Below are 17,585 nucleotides of genomic sequence, written 5' to 3'. Positions count from 1 at the left end.
CACTTCAGATTTGGGACAGAAAGAATTTGTGATGAGGGATACAAACAAAGATCTGAAGACTAGCCAGGCCTGCAACAGAGTTAGCACTGGAGTACTTTTATTTTGGGATCATCCAACAGATCAAGGAACAGTGTCATTTTAAGAAAGGACGGTTAATTTATCTAAACTTGACCAAGTAAGATCCAGTGTATGAGTAGCTGACCAACAGGGCCAGGGAATATTTTTGGTAGCTTCTACAGTAGTTCTATGAGATGCTTCATGTTAGTGGAAACTCTTTAGAGATAATGTGAGAGCCTGGGGAAATTAGCATTTCTCCCCTTGTACCTCAGCACTAGATGGAGCATCTAACAATTTCCTCTCTCCTCCTATTTAGCAAGACAAATCATCCTCAGTTTTTTTCCAGCACATTTATTAGTACATATGATCTATTTTGCCCCAAAATACTTCCTTGTAAGCCAACTTCCAGCTGTGATGACAAAAATAGTATTAGAAGATGGGAGAAGATGATAGGGTTGGTTGGTTGGTATAAGGTCTTGTAATAGAACAGCTTTTCAAGATTCGTGATTTGTCTTAAATGGTTGCCTTGCTTCTGAACCAACATAATGACAAGCTATAAAAATAATGGTTTTCATTCTAAAGCAGTTGGAAGAAAAGAAAAAAAGCTGGCTAGATATGCATATTAATACTACATTCAATTAGTTGCCCAATTATTCTCTTTGATACTCTTAATACTCTATACAAATCTACAGCAAAACAGCATATTTAAATCCACACTACTACTACTACTTACTAATTTGGTAAATGGTAGTCATATAAACACCATCATTTATAAACCCCATTTTTCTTAGATTTGCCTCCTCCTCTTCCTCTCAGACAGCTGTCTGTTCTGATGTATGGACAGTGCACACTCTGTCCAGATTTCCGCTTCTCTTCCAGAATCAAAGCTAATGCTTTCATTATGCAGGGAGCACCAGGGAGCAGGATGAGTGCATCTGGCCACACTCACTGACGAGAGAACAGCAGATGGGGCCAGCAGCAGAGGAAGGGAACAGGGAGCAGCAGCAATGTCTGGACAGGAGTTGAGCAGCAAGTACTGGAGCCCTGAGTTAGGGGGTCCTGCAAAGAAAGTGACAGAGAGGGCAGGGAAACTTTGGTGGAAGATTTGGGCAAAGAAGAGGAAAAAGTCTGGGGGACATAAGGGAATGGCTTTGATGGGAGATATTAATGACAGTACCTGGAAAGGGAACAAGGTGTCTAAGTGGAGAGGGGAGGAGAAGGGGATATGTCTAAGCCAGGAACAGCCTGAGAACATGGCTGTGAATGACAGGAATAGTTGGGGGGCAGGAATTACACACAGAGAAGTTTCATGGAACTCTGAAATTGCAAGAATTAGGAGAATTTAAGCTCTGGAGCAGGAAGATGAGCCAGAGACTTGGGGAAATGGTTGTTCTGGGGCAAAAGGTATGGAAGAAATAAGACTTTGAAGAGCAGACACTCTGGGATAAGATTACCAAGGGACAATACTATATCTGACACCCTTAAAAGTGGGAGAGTCCACCTATCTTTTGCCCCCTCAAGGCAGGACATTTTTCCATTCTCTTTTATCAGTCCTAGTTAAAAGAATAGCAAGGACACTTGATGGAAACATCCAATATTGACTGCATATGTTGGAGATTATTGACATTTTCTCTCTCCTTGATCATAACATTTCTGCTAAGTTGTGAAAAATATGAAGAAAAATATAAATAAATGAAAATGAAATGTACATAGAATTTTAAAAGTGTATTATGAGGTTGTTGCTGCAATATCTGTTGGGTAAACAGAAAATGCAGCTGTCTAACAACAGCCATTGAAATGCGTAAGTATCCCAAGAAACTCTGCTTCTTGTTGCTGCTAAGGCCGGTTTCAGTTCCCATGGAAACAGATGATGGATTGCCAAAAATGAGATTTGATGTTTTAAAATAATCAGTGATTTGAACTAGTGATTATTATGAAAGTATTGCACACTTCTTCCAGTGAAGAGGTATTATGGAAGTAGGAAAAGAACACATGGCAGCTGGCAGACAGCAACAGAGTTGTTAAAATTCTTGCAAATGGTATTGGTTGCTGAATGACAACAGCAAATGCAGTTTCTTGAAAAAACATTGAGCAAAATCTAGCAAAACTCTATTTTAAAAAGTGAATAGCCTTTGAGGTTTTGGAGAAAAATACATAAAATGTTATTGTGCAGATCTTAGCTTCAAAGCTTTCAAGTGCTTTTCCTAAATAAGGTCTCCTTTATACCTCTATTTTGAGAATTCAAGTAGCCAGGAACATACAAGCTAGAAACTGCCAGATATTTCTTCTCCTGCTTTTTGAGCTATGAATTTATTTGTCAATTACCCATTAGGTTGCAATCCTGCAAATAAGCCACTACAAACAAAGACAAAATGTTCACAACATTCAGTTTTGCAGTAACTGGAGGGTAGGTCCAGAGGGGACATATGTCTGGGCGGGATCAGTGGCAATATGGGGAGTTGTGGTGGGAGTTTGTGTTGAAAGGGTCAGTAAGATTTGGGGGGAAGAAATTACAGAAGAGTGAGGCAGCTCATGGAACAGGCGTGGGGGCTTCTCTGATCTTTTGAGGAGGCTGGCTTTTGTTCCTACGGGATTTCACAATAAGATGGGGGCACGAGCATGGGCCACGCTCTCAGGACACTGGCACTCCCTCTGCCATGTGAGTGAAAGCTGAAGACCACCACTCGCAAACTACAGTCTTCCCAACTCCTCCTCATCCACCCTCTCCTAGGATTTGTGACTATTTCCATGGGTCATGACATTTTCTAAGTTCCTCTCTCTGTCTTTTCTTTCCTCCATCAGGGTTGAACAACACAATCCATCTCTCTCCCAGTATCCACAGACTCACACATGCACCTGTCTTGACCCAGGTATGGTTTTCTTGATTTCTGTGCTGACAGCATATATCAGTCAGGTGGAAGGGGAGGAGAGGCATAGACTTCCTCCAGCATTTCCCTTTCGTATCCCTTGCCACTGCTGTGATGGAAAGTAGGCTGAATGTTCTATTCTTTCCTCATTCTAGTGACAGGAGTTTAGAGGGAAAAGCAAAGACAATAAAGCTGAGCAAGCAAGTGATGATTGTGGTCACCCCAGGAAACAGATGCCTTGTTTGTCTATGTCTAGAATTGGTCCTGACATGTAAAACAACAGATTTGTATAATATATAAAAATAGCCACAGGCATATATTAAGAAATAAAAGGTAGTGCTAACATGCAGCAGACATAGATTTCATGTGAATATTGGCAGAGTTTGACTGTTTTTTCTCACTTCTAATTGCAAGATACCTTTACAAAGTTTCACCAGAGCCAAAAATCACTCCTCTCATACAGATCAGATAGACCCATGAAACCTCAGACAGGGCATTTACAATTTATTTAAATTCATTTGGAATCCGTTAGATGAAGATTCCACTCACAACTAAGGATCAGAGATAAGCCATAGGCAGGCTGCCAGCTTCTTCCTTTCTCTGCAGCGCTAATTAATGTAAGGTCTGCTTCACATTTGCTTCCATGTACCAAATTCTTTAAATTCAAGCTGAATACTGTTGACAAAGTAGACTTGATGCAAATCAACCACAAAAGCCACAATACATCCCCAGAGTGCAAAGTTCTGTGGTTTTTTTTTCTTCTTGAATCACACAACAGTTTTCAGTATGAAAGTAAATCTGCCAAAATGATAGGATTTTACAATTATTCTACATAGATCTGTATTATAAAATTACAAATTTATATGTCTTAACACCTTTGTGTATCGTATAAGAATCCACCAGAATCATGAGGAAAATTGGCATTTGTCCATTCCTGCATAGAAATAAAATTAATAATCCTTTGTAGCATACAGCCAGAAGTACTGACAGATACATTTTACTTCAGTCAGTTTTGATTAATGGAAGTTAATTGGTAAACATAAGACATTACCTTCTGCTATATTTCATAAGTCACAAGCATTTTGCATCTATTTCCATAAAAACAGAGATATGTGAGTGATCATAGAAGATAGATTGTTCCTAGGGATTTGTGAACAATTGCCAGTTTTTAAGCATGAAGCAATAGTTTTGTTTTGCATATTTGCTCTTAAGAATGACTGCAACACTTTTAAATAGTCTTATCTTGGCTGCATATTAAAGTATTTCCATTTGTACACAGAGTAGTTCAAAGATGGACATAAAAATGTTTTTCCACAAAAGCACATTCGTTGTTAAAGGATTGTATTTGTGATTTGTCCCTAATATCATAATTAGTTCTGATTAGGAAATACAGCAAATGCAAGAAGTGAGCCCCAAAGTACAATGACAATGAGTCTTCATATTTACCCGCCTCTAAATTGGATATGATTTTTAAAAAAATAGTTTAAGTTCACTTTCAGAGAGTAATGCTATTAACACTTTTTTCGTAGTCCATATTTTCTCTCTCAAAGTACATTTGTCCCCAGAAAGCAACAAACTCGTAAATCAGTATCTACTGCAAGCTGTGATAACTAAATCATACTTAGAGCAAAAGGGTTTCCTTCTAGTGACACTTCCATTCCCTTTGCTTCACAAATTCCAAATCTATGATTAATAAACATAAAATGATTTTGTTCTTTAATTGTGATCATCTTAGGAAAAAACAATATCCAAGAGTCGATTTTCCTCTTAGACAGTGATGTTTAAAGATTTATTGAAATTTACAGCTGTTGAAGATTGTGCTGAAAGATACTGTGAGCAGCTGAGGCCCATTAAAACACAATATTAGTTCCAAGCATCCACTCTTTTTCTATCAAAAAATATGGATTTTACAGTGCTAGCATAATGGCAGCAACTTCCCCTGGCTTATAAAAAATATATATATTAAAAAACCCTTCTGTGGTTTGTGGTCCAAATTTGTAATGAAACATATTGGTCAAATCCCAAAATGTGCCTCACATCTCATCAGTCGGAGTGTCTCTCTTGGGAGGAATCCACTTCCAAAAGAGCCTTGCTAAAAGGCATGTTCTTTGCCAGCAGTTTTTTTCTGCTATCCCTTTTCTACCCTATGATGGGCTGTGTTGCTCCTACACACCCTGCATTCAGCACAGACATGGTCCCCAAATATGACTCAGTCTTCCTCTCCCTTCATCTAACCAACACATGAGATTTCACCCTGAAAGTTAAGAGGTCTGAATATATTAATTTTTGAAACATATGTTTAAAACCTGTGGCAAACAAATTATGAGCGGAGAGAAAAACAGTGAGGTTTAATCTAGACAAGTCAAACAGCTTTAGAAAATAATCCTGGGACTTGCTTACCCTGAGGTGTTAATGTTTTCCTCTACTGAACACAGTAGACAGTAATACTCAAAGCAGTCCACTGACAGCATCCAGGACTACTCAAACTGAGTACTTGAAGAGATGATGGGAGATTTCCCTACAGCCTTTCATATGCATATGGGCCTTGGGGATAACAGTAAAATTTTAGGTAAGATGATTCCTAGTGCTGCCTGTTCCTTCAAATTGAAATTGCTCAATGCAGAAGTTTGGTTAAATAAATTAATAACAGGGTACTAATGAATTTCAGTTTAAGGAAATAAATTAATTCTACAAAACATTCTTCTTCTTCAGGTACTGACTTTAAAATTAATGTGGAGCATGTAAAAGGTACAGACAGACAGAAACAGCTTATAGGTTTTTTGTCACGTCTCTTACTGCTGAGAGGTGTCACTCCATAATGTTAGCAGACTTAAGAGATCTGCAAACTCTTTTTTTTTGAAGTATTGCTCAGCTAATACACTGTAGAGTTGACAGTCTCTGAATTTATTGTTCACTAATGCTAATCATCACAATTTTAATTAAAGTATTATCTGGTGTATGTGAAAAGTAATTATGTGCAACTAACGTAAGTTGTATGACAGGCTAGTATTCGCAGAGAAATGCATTGCTGTCACTAGAACTGCTCATATAAAATCAAGTGGTGTTTGTTTTAAAGTGAAAAGTGTATACATGGCACATTAAGTGAGCTGCTATCATCAAGACAAAACCTAATCTAATGCTAATATCAGCCCAAAATCTGATGTATTTTTTTGCAGATACTTTAATATTTGTCATCTTTCAAAGCCTATTTAGCTACAGCTACTTTTTTTTGATACTGTCATTAATATATTTAAAATTTTACCTTAACAACTGGTTAGTAAATCTGCACCAGCTTTGCTTATTTGCAAGGTATTATGAGTGTTCAAAACCACAGCAAGTCATATTTGACAGTTGCTTGTGCCTAACATATTTTCATTCCACAATCTCTCAGCACATTTAGTCTCTATAACAGTTAGTAATGACCACACACATTCAAATGCATAATGAATTGTTCTTACTGCAAAAACTAGATATTAAACTCATGTATGCCTAAAGGCAATGCATTTCGTCTTCCCTGTCTAGTGGAATGAAGTGCATTTGTAAAATGCTTTGGTTCATTAACAGTTAACTAAGTGACAAAATGTCCACCTAGCTGAAAGGGACACCCCAGAAGTGCCTTTATATACCAAAAATGACTTTCCTGTTTTGTGTCAGCCATAATGCGACTAACAAAAGACATGAGTTAATATTCATCTAACTGCAGCTTACTAGGAAAAAAATAGTTTCACAGTAAGAAAGTTAATGAAGATGGTAATAATGTCTTCATAGCAGAAGTTTTCATCTTAAAGAAGAAACCAACAATAAATGAATTGATGGCTAGAGTGAACCTTTTCAGTGAAAAGGCCTTTCACTTAGAAAAAGGTAAAAAAAAATCCTCTAAGAGTACTAAGAATTTAATTCCTCAATACAACAACTGAAAGGCAATTGTAGACCTTGATGGTGCTACTGTCCTTTGTGCCTCTCCAAGGTACTGTAGATACCTCGTGTAAAGAAAGTGAAATGCGCTCTGCTTTTAAGTCTGATGAAGTGCACCTAGGCAAAGCGAGCTGAAGACTTGACATCTCAGAGTAGCAATTTCTTTTGATGCAGTTACCTTTAGAGAGGCTATTGTTTTCTGTAAGACCTATGGGGAAACAGGCAAAATCATCCCATCAGTCAAGACGCTGGATAATAGTGCAGCTGTAATTCCACATTAGTCTACTCGTGTATTTAGAAAACATTAATCTGTCTAGGTGTCACGTGAAGTCTTTCCTAAAACTTCTTGGGAAATTTTCATGTAAGTTAATAATAAAAAACCATCCCAAACCCTAATTCTTGTCCTTGCTTATTTTCTCTTGCTGTTTTTTTTTTTTTTTTCTTCTCTCGATTCTCCACTTCATACTTTTCTAGCATGTGCACGGCTTCCTTCTGATGATCTAGAAACACCCCTTTAAAACATCAAGCGGAGGCTTTGGTGACAGATAAAGCACAAAAGTCAAAATGAATATACATGCACACTGCACTAAGCGGGGGGGAGAAAATTTTAGGACTTAAATTTTTAAATACATACCATCATGTCACACTAGCTCTGCTGCAGATTTGTTAGTTGCCTTAAGTCATAAACTATAACAACCCCATGAGTATATGCAGGCCGTTTGCTTCACATTCATATATTATACAGGGATTTGTTGACCTTACACACCCACTCATTTAGGAGGAACTTGTCATGCTATTCTTGTTTTTATCTGAGGGCTTTAACAAAATATTATGCCACTAACACCACTAAAATGGGAATTAATACATAGTTATTTGCTGCAAAATTCCACCATGAGTTACACTACCAGTTAAATTAAACAGAATATGCAGTTTGAAAAAAATTGCCTATGTCTCAAAGGCAACTTTCTCCCAGCAAATATCACAGCCACACACACTCAAAGAGTAGGATTACCATTCGGACTAAAAAAAGGTGAAACCTAAGCTATCCACTGTATCTTTTTTTTTCCTCCCCAGCCTAAACAACTGACACTTTTCAGCCTATGGATCAGTAAGAGAAACAGGAAATTACAGGTTTGTTACACCTGGTCATCAGAATTCAGGAATATCTGCTCTAGTGAGACCCACCTGGAGTACTGCACATTCAGCTCTGGAGCAATGAGCACAGGAAAGACCTGGACCTGTTGGAGTGGGTCCAGAGGAGGGCCACAGAAATGATCAGAGGGTGGAACACCTCTCCTGTGAGGACAGGCTGAGAGAGCTGGGGTTGTTCAGCCTGGAGAAGAGAAGGCTCCGGGAAGACCTTACTGCAGCCTTTCAGTACTTAAAGGGGGCTTATTAGAAAGATGAGGACAAACTTTTTAGCAGGGCCTGTTGCAATAGGACAACGGGTAATGGTTTTAAACTAAAAGAGGGCAGATTTAGACCAGATACAAGGACAAAATTTTTTACAATGAGGGTGGTGAAACACTGGAAGAGGTTGCCCAGAGAGGTCGTAGATGTCCCATCCCTGGAAACATTCAAGGTCAGGTTGGATGGGGCTCTGAGCAACCTGATCTAGTTTGAAGATGTCCCTGCTCCTTGCAGAGGGGTTGGACCAGATGACCTTTAAAGGTCCCTCCCAACCCAAACTATTCTATGATTCTGTGATCTGTTAGAACTGGCAACTGTGTTAACGTGTATAAATAATTATTAGAAAACACAAAGAACAAATGAGAGTCTTATTTGACATATTGTAAAATATCTTTAAAATAATACACATATAGTGATACCAGAATTCTGCTATCTTGGCTTCCTAGAAATACACTACTTTTGGAATGCTAAATACCTGGCAGAACCCCGCCTCATAAATGTCACCAGTAAACAGTGAAAGACATCAGCATCTACTACCTTAAACCTGCTAGGTAAACCCTACTGCAGAGCCAATTAAATGACATTCCTTGAAACATCTTAAGAATTATTTTTTTCTCAGAACTACTGCTTACTTTTGATCTTTCATATTTCTCATATAAGGACAAGTCAGCACACTCTCTGTTTCCACATCAGTGAAATGAATTCATTCTAGCGGTGACAGTAGCCCTGCGTAAATAAGCGTTAGGATCATTATTATGGCATAAAAATGGTGCAGTGTTAAGTACATGCACATTAAGGCTTTTGCGTGAGTAAGAGTCAACATGACCAACTATTTAAATGAACTGTTTTCTTAGAAGTTGCTACAGATAAAATATTGGGTGATGACAAATTTGTCTGTATTCAACGGGCACTGATGAGAAATTATTGCGTACCATAACTACCACTACTGTCCTCATTTTTAGCACTGCTTATTTCCTCAGTCTGCATACACTGCAGCGATGTCACTCTTAGAAATCATTATTATAGCTGACAGACTAGCTGATTGATTTGGCGAAATCATTGTAAGCTTGTTTAAGAGGATTAAAAAAGCTTTATAATGATTTAGCAATATAAGGTACTTTTAGTCAGTTTAAAGAGCATCCATACAAGGTGGTTGTATCAATTTAACTGATCAGTTTAGCAGGATGCATCAATCTAACTGGATCACCTGCTAAACTGATCAGCTAAATTGATACATCTCTTTGTGTACAGAAAACACGATGTTAAATGCACAACTTCCTCCACAGAGAAGAAACAGAGTTCCCGTAAGATATTTTTACATTTCTCACAGTTTTATATGCATCCTCTTCATGTCTCAGGTTTCCTGTATTTTTAGGGCTGCCATATTTACTTCCAGAATTTCACAGAGAGCAATATGTGAGTGGATGCTATATGGTTTTTCCAGTACTTTGAGGAAGCAGGGGACCTACTGCACATGGAGTGCACTGATGATTGGTATGTGTACCATAAATCTGTCACTTTCTGAACGTATCAGGGTTACTACATGACATATATCAAACTTCCAAGGAGGTTCATGCTTTCAGCACATGTACTTCTACTGCAAAAGTATTCAGAAATTCCTACACAGGCCAGACAAATGTCCTCAAATTCCTTTCAGACAAAATTTCTGACAAGGGAAATAAAATATATGTGGAAACCTTGAGGTATATTTGACCCCTACTATAGAACAGAGTTTTACAGTTTTCCCATTTGTAAGCATTACCGCAGTGCTACGAATTACAAGATTTTACCCTAACAACTCCAACAGGGTCGGAGTGAGAGTAAAGCATAGCATATGAAAACTAGAATTTTATATTAATGAGTACACGACACACATATCTCTACTTGCAATTTTCCCAAACTGTAAGAGAACTCATACAAATCTCATTTTCAGACATTGCATGCTTGTTGCCTAGGTCACTCTGTTCTGTTTCCCAGTAATAGTTCCCAAGAAACTGTCTAGTACCTGGATAACAAGGCTTTTTCACCATCTGCAAATTTTTGATTTGTGTATTCTCAGCATTGACAAAAGAAAATTTGTAATGTGGCAGGAGTGGAGGAAGTAGATGCTTAATGGTTAATAACTCAGGATTTGTCACTTAGCTCTCTTCAAGACATTGCCCAGAAACCCATTGTTTCATCTTCCAGCTTGTTTCCCATCAAATTACTATTAAATTATTCATAAATTATTACATAGTTGCTTCACATCCCTGCAATACTAATTTTAGCAGTTTCAAAGAGCCTGTAATACTAGCTTTCACGTTTAAAAAATTCACATAAGCAGCAGTAAAATATACAGTATGAATTAATAAAATTAAAATCCAAGAAGAGTTTTCCTTTTCTAATATAAACTGTAAAGACTCGCCACCCCTTCTGGAATTTAGTAATATCCCATTACCATCAGTTGCTAGCACATCTATCCCTTTGAACACATGAAAATGTAATACATGGATAAAAATAACCACCAACATTCTTGGCATTTCAACAGTTTCCTAATAAATTAGGCAAGTAAAAAAAGATTTTGTCTACATTTTCTAATGTTACAGCTAACCCCTTCAGTCTCTAAATAAAACTGTGCAGGTAAAAACACAGGATGGCTTCATAACTGTTTCAGGAAAGCACAAATGAGCACACCTTGAGATAATAACTAATCAAAGTGCAAGTACTGTGCCATTAGTGGGTGAGCTGCTCATTAGTCAAAAAGAAATAAAACTGTCATTGTAGGCTAAAAAGATAAGGAAGAAATAAGCAATATTTAGAATTTTATTATGAGGAAAACAGTATTAAGCGTAACTCCATGTAAAAAAAATCAGACTCGTATATTAAAAAAGAAAACTATCAGTATTCATTAAGTTAGTCCACTCAAGTAAACGTAATTGAGACGAGCATTTACTTTTCCAAAATATATCATGAAAATGAATAGCGTGAAGGAAGTGCAGACAATCTGCGTATCTACTCCCTTATGCTGCACCAGGACCATTAAAATCACATGAATTTTTTTGTCAAACTGCTTAGGAAGTCCAGAGATGGTCTTAAAATAGTCATTTATCTCAAGCTTAGTATGAACAAGGCTACTTTATTCTCTTTAAACCTTAATTACTGTACTTAAAATGTAAGTTGCGTTATCAAATGTAATTAATCATATTTTAGGGTGGGGGTATTTTGAGCTTTACATTGACTTACATTCTGCTGCTCGGTATAATCTTGTGCCCATCTCTAAACCATGTCACTTGTGGTCTTGGGTAGCTGAGTATGTGTAGGAAGTTTAGAACTGCAGCTTGTCCTTGAGTGACTGTTTTTTTCTGGTTTGTGTCCAGGAAATTTCCCATATCTGCAAAGAAAAAAATCATACTAAGAGTCCTGGAAGTTCTTGTCTCTCTCCCCATTTCTTTTCCATGGACAGAGAAATAACTATGGTTTACAATAGTCATTGGCATTGCTATAATTAGTCAATATGACACTACAGAGCATGAGACAGTTTTGATTAATATAGACTTGGATGAACATAAGGCATAAGGCAAATCAAGTGCTGCTAGTGCACACAAGAAGTGCATCAGTCAGCAGTACTGGATGGCCTCACTGTTCTTTTGCAATAACTGAATGTTTTTAACTGAAAGTGACATTTTAATGGAGGCTTGTTTTGTTGTTTTGTTGTTGTTTTTTTTTAAATAAATCCTTGCACAATACAAAAGAAATTCCTGTGCAATGCAAATTGTGTATATAATTTTATCCATTTTTTGGTCACCCATTTTTTTTTTTATCCTTTTATCCATAGCTACACAAATAGATGAGCAGCTGTATCACTTGTAGTCAAACCAATGTCTAGTCAGGTCTATGCAAGTAAGCCGTTGTACCTAAATGGATATCAAAATAGCAAGGCTATAGTCATGTTGGTACCTGTTAGTTCTTCTGCCACTATACTACGATGCAAATAGTGCATCTAGATCTCTGACATCTACAAAGGCATCAATAGTATTAAAGAGCAGCTTTTAACAAAAATTTTAATGGAAGAAAACTACAGTTGCAGAACCTCTGTCTCTGAAGGTTTTATTTCACAGACAAGTTCATGTATTTATGGAGTCCTTGTAAAAATTCAGTGAACATTTTCTTCTTGTTTTTCTTTTGCCTTTTGTATCACATTCCTATACATCAAAATAAACAGGGCTGTAGGCTCCTACTTATTCACCCTTCAAAGAACTTCTATGCATTTTAATTTGCTTTAAACCAAGAAACTGACACACACACACAGAACTATTCTGGTTTCTGCCACTGAATTCCCTTTTTTTTTTTTTTTTTTTTTTTTTTTTAAAGATCCACAGGGTTCTCTGCTGCAGAGAGGGATGCAAAGGACATTGAAACATAGAAGACTACTATCAGGTCTGTGGATGGCAGGATATGAGAAGAGACAGAACAAGAGCAGAAATTAAAAACACATGGTATTTTAAAGAAGCTTTAATCATCTTTGTGATTTTCAAGTTATTTATTCAGACATAATCAGCATTGTACTTCCTCTGTTGCTCCATAGTTCTTACAACTGTAATCAGATCACCTACTTGAAAAGAAGTTTCAAACCGCGTAGGTGGATCTAATTAACTTCACTGTCATATGATTATTTTAGTCTTCACAATCCAAGAGTTTTTAAGCCCATTCTGTAATTAAGATTTACTCAGCAGTTTTCTCACACGTACCTGTTCTCATTCAGTTAAGTAATATGTTAGCATGCGTTGAGAACATTTTTTAAATTATTTAACAAGTTCTCTGCTACTTCAGAGATCTAGGACATGGAAAATACCTCAGATCTTTCTCAGTGCACGTTATAATTGTGCCTTTCATTTCTTCACTGGAGATCTTAAGTTTAAGTGTATCGGGAAGCATCCTTTCTTCAGTGGCAAAAATAGTTCATTTCCTGTGAACCCTACTGAGTTAAACATCTAACATAGGTTCCCCATAGCTCTTGATGACTGGATAAGATCACTTTAGTAATCTCTTGGAATGTTGCTTTCTGATATGTTTTCAAGAATAACCAAAAAGTAAAATATGGTAAAATATCAGATACTTCATTATGTCCACACAGCTTAAGTCAATTAATTTAGATCGAAAACGTTAAAATACAGAAAACAATCACATGGTATCAGTAGCTACCCTGGGTAGAAGAGAAAGAAGACATTTAAAAGTTGTAGAACACTTTAATCTGTGGGAATAAAGTGCAAGTCTGACTGACAATTTTCACTATAGAAGCCATACTGGTCACTATACGTTCAAGACCAAAGGTCTCCCAAGATCTGCTTTGCTTTGTCTTAATACCTTTATCAGTGAAAATAAATAAATAAATAAATAGACTGCTTAATTCAGACAGAGAAGTCTTAACAGAGAGCTTTTTAGCCTTGTTCAGCAATGCAGAACTACAAATTAAATGGGGGAAAAAATTAAAACCGAAGAAAATTAAACAATTACACTTCTTTCTCTCTCAAGAACAACCAAAGGAACACCCAAAAACGCCTGGAGAAACAAAACACTTCACTGCAAATCTTTCCCTCATTCAGAGGGGAATAAAGCTGTCTTTTCAGGAGACAAAATTCTTTAGCACCAGTATCAAGGTAAAGTATTCCTGTGCCTCTTTCTCACTATTTTTCCCACAAGTACTTCCTCAAGAACTGCTCCCTCCACTATGCTGGTACAACTGCCTGTACAGCTGCATAGGGAATCAGAGGCGGGGGTGGGGGCAGAAAGAACTATTTTGACAAACCCTGCAAAATAATTGTTGCTTTTTTTAAATTTTGGAGAAGTTTCCTAGTCCACAGCTGTACAAACGAGTTTTCCTGCTGAGCCTAAAGGGACAGTGTGCTACATTGCAATACAAGAGCAGGAATGATTAGTGGGACAGAGGAGAAAATAGGTACATGTTTCTCTGGTACTGCTACCAAAGCCTTTGTCCCCTGAAACCACACCTGTAGATGCAACTCCAGAGGCATCTAGCCTAATCTAATGGCTCACTGCTGCAGAACGAGAAGCATCTCACCCTCACCTTCCCCTGCTCCATCTTCTCCCTCTAGCCTTGTTGGAGGTCCCTCATCCCACTCATAGCTATGCTCACTCACACCAGCTTTCACTAGATCCTCTGTGACCTGATACAATTCACTAAAACAGAAAAAGAATAGTCAGAAAAGTACTTGCAAGGGTCTGACACGCATCAGAATGAGCACAAGATCACTAGGAGGAGTATACATCAGGGGCATAAGGCTGGTAGAAGGCATGGAAGGAAAACCCCATTTTAGCAGCAGTAGATTTTTACATTAGCTCCCAGCATCTCTGAAACAATACCACTGAGAGATCAAACATCAAATTACTGATATTACTGACATTACAGATATAGTAACATAATTTACTGTAATACAGTAAACTGTTGAACATGATACTAAAACTTACCATAGTATCATTTGCATCTGGTTTTATTTTAAAAACACAGGAAATTCCATGTAATTTCCCTCATGGCATAGTGATTAACTTGAATCACTTCCTTGGAATTGGGTTTCTAATAAATAATTCAATTTATCTAAATTCCACTTATCAAAGTGACATTTACTACTACTGAATTTCCAGTTATTGACCCTGAGGAAGAGAAATTTGATCAATGTATCAAATTGCTTATACGCAGTATACAAATCTGTCTTTTTAAATTTTGTTTTTATGTTCTTACTCTGAAAAAAGAATAAGGCCTAATTTTATGATTATTTCCAAACAAGTTATTTGGATTATATTTTCTATATGTTAACTGAAAAAAAAGAAAATTAGAGTATGAGACCATTTCTTAGGTCATGTTAACTAGCACTAACTCCTGAGAAAATCAGTTTAACATTTCCAAATGGAAGTTAGATATCTGAAAAATTCTGCATAGTACAAACTAAAAAGGCACAAACACTGGAGGCTTTGGTTCAGAAAGGTGTTGAGAACAGACTTTTAAAGTTTGGTTAGCAAGGTTTTCACTGTGAAACAACTGCTTATTTTCTATCCCAAGAATTATGATCTGAAATCTTCATAGAGCTATCTCCACTGCATGGTTTTCTTTCAGAAAGCTTCTGCTGTTCTGTGGGCTTTTTTGTTTTGTTTTGTTTTGATTGATTGTTTATTTTGTGCTATATAGCCTTTCTTAATCCCTGCGTATTCAGAGAAAGGTATAATAGTTTTCTCATGCTACAGCTATGTCCAAAGGATCTCAGTTTGATGGCTTTGAACTGCTCAAAGCTTGCTCTAAAGATTTAATGTTGCACTGCTTCGAACTGTTTCCCAGAAGATAACTAGAGCAAGTGTGAAACTACTTGTGAAGCAGTAATTTTAAAATTTATTTAATATGATATCTAATAACTTTTCAGACTAGGAAATATTAGTGGTATGTTGTTTTTTTACCCACAAAACGAATCGGTTAGCTAATGAATCACAGAATAACTTCCATTTAAACATACATGCCACTTGAACTTCAGATCTTCTTTGCAGCAATGCCCCCATCCTGTTTCGTACGACACACTGATAAAAGCCAGCATCAGACCTCTGCAAAGCTGGGATGACGTACCTATAAGACAAAATACAGAATTATAGCGCACTTCTTCCTAAAGGCAGATCAATGCTACTTTATGTGGCATTTCTTATTTCTTCTCTAATATTTTACACATTGACTCAAATACTTGTTGTATTTTTTTCTTACAAACAGCATTCTCATATAATCTCTGGTCTTTGGCTACAATATTGTCTGTACTATATAGAAGAAAAAAAATACTTGAAACACATAAAATATCTTTTCAATCTTAAGATTGACATTTGATAAATACTAATTAGGTCTCCACAAATTCTCTTGAAATGCAGACTTAAATGTTTTCCTTAGTTTTATCTACCCTCAGTCATAAGGGAAAGACACCCGGTATTTTGTTCAGAGGTAGCACAAGAAGACTACAATCTAAATGCAGGCATTAGGAAGACTTGCAAGAAATATCAAAGCTCTCCAATGAAAAAAAGAAGTTCACTACACTGTGTGACCACTGTAACTCAGAAGAATACTGGAAAAGACACAGTGCACCGTATATTGTATTTGTTCTGTCCTTCACTATACTTAAAAAGTCACTTAGTCCACTAATGCTCACCTTCCTCCTTCAACTATATCTGATTACTCAACATGAAAATGAGCTGATAGGCACAGTTTTAATGTGAATAAAACACATGAATAATATAGATAATGTTGCATTAAACAAACATTAATCAAAGCGCATATTCCCCCGGTCACCTTCTGGAGATATTACGGTAGGATTAATGAAAGTCTTTATGAAAAGATAAGGAAAACTAAAACTGCTGAATTTTAATCTTCAAAATTTAATTCCACGAAAAGAAAGCATCTCTTCTCATACTCACACATACTACACACACCCACATACAGAGCTTAATATCTGAAGAGGATCAGACAGCATAAAAACAAAGGAGGTAGAAGAAATCTAGTTTAAGTGATAAATTAAGACTATAATCACTGCATTATAATTACAATCAAATACAGTATAGCAAATAGGTCAGACAACCAAATACAGTGAATTAAACCACAGCCCAACACCATGGACAAATTTTAGCAATCTACTGTGATTCCTAGGAGACTCTGGCTTCCTAAGTGTAAGAGTTGTAGGCAATTGTGCTGTCTGTCTGCCTGCGTGTCTAAGCTGACTCCTCCTGACCTCCTTTGGAGCAACTGGCAAATTTTCTCCAGGGATTATGACAATTTGTACTGGGAAGATAAGGAAGACTCAAAACAGCGCTCTGTTTGGGAGTTAAAACCAACAATCAGCAGACAAATACTTGCTGGCCAGTGAGTATATAACTCTGAATTAGCCATGTTGCTTCTTGCTCAATGAGTATGCCACAGGAAATAGAGTGAGAAAATAGGTGAAAATACAAGGCATAGGATAGAAATCAATAGGGCATAAGGCTTCCCTAATTCCTTACAGAATGATTTCCTTCCCTACCAGGGAGATGACTGTTGCAAAATGAAATTAAAAAAAAAAAAAAAAAAAAAAAAAAGATTCAAACAAATAAATATTGACAATTCATTTTTACAGTTCATAGCTTAACAAGCTTTCTTCCTCCCATAAAGATTTAGTATCGTACTTGGCTAACATTTATTCCTCTGCTTGTCTATTAAATAGAGCCAAAATTAAAGGCTTCTTTCTTTGGTATTCATCTGTACTAAGGCAGTAATGCAGAGTTACTTTTTCTGCCACTAGGACAAAACAAATCAATTAGATCAGAAGTGTCTTACTTTGGTTT

At 36.9% G+C, this 17,585-nt stretch overlaps 1 protein-coding gene across 9 annotated transcripts in view; it reads right to left on the bottom strand.

Annotated features, from left to right (window-relative positions):
- The window catches only part of SDK1 (sidekick cell adhesion molecule 1), a 424,191-nt gene that overhangs the window by 276,238 nt on the left and 130,368 nt on the right, over positions 1-17,585 (bottom strand). For all 9 annotated transcript variants that reach the window (XM_087732480.1, XM_087732484.1, XM_087732481.1 and 6 more), the window contains 2 exons: positions 15,749-15,855; positions 11,472-11,619 (listed from right to left, as the gene is read on the bottom strand). In XM_087732480.1, the coding sequence (XP_087588606.1) occupies positions 11,472-11,619; positions 15,749-15,855 (255 nt within the window). The remainder of the gene's footprint in view (positions 1-11,471; positions 11,620-15,748; positions 15,856-17,585) is intronic.

Source organism: Nipponia nippon, unplaced genomic scaffold (assembly GCF_047370975.1).
Source record: "Nipponia nippon isolate SJK-2023a ecotype South Korea unplaced genomic scaffold, ASM4737097v1 scaffold_5, whole genome shotgun sequence".
Classification (NCBI taxonomy): Eukaryota; Metazoa; Chordata; class Aves; order Pelecaniformes; family Threskiornithidae; genus Nipponia; species Nipponia nippon.
Note: the sequence above shows the minus strand (reverse complement) of the source record. Positions and strands in the feature narration are given on the sequence as shown.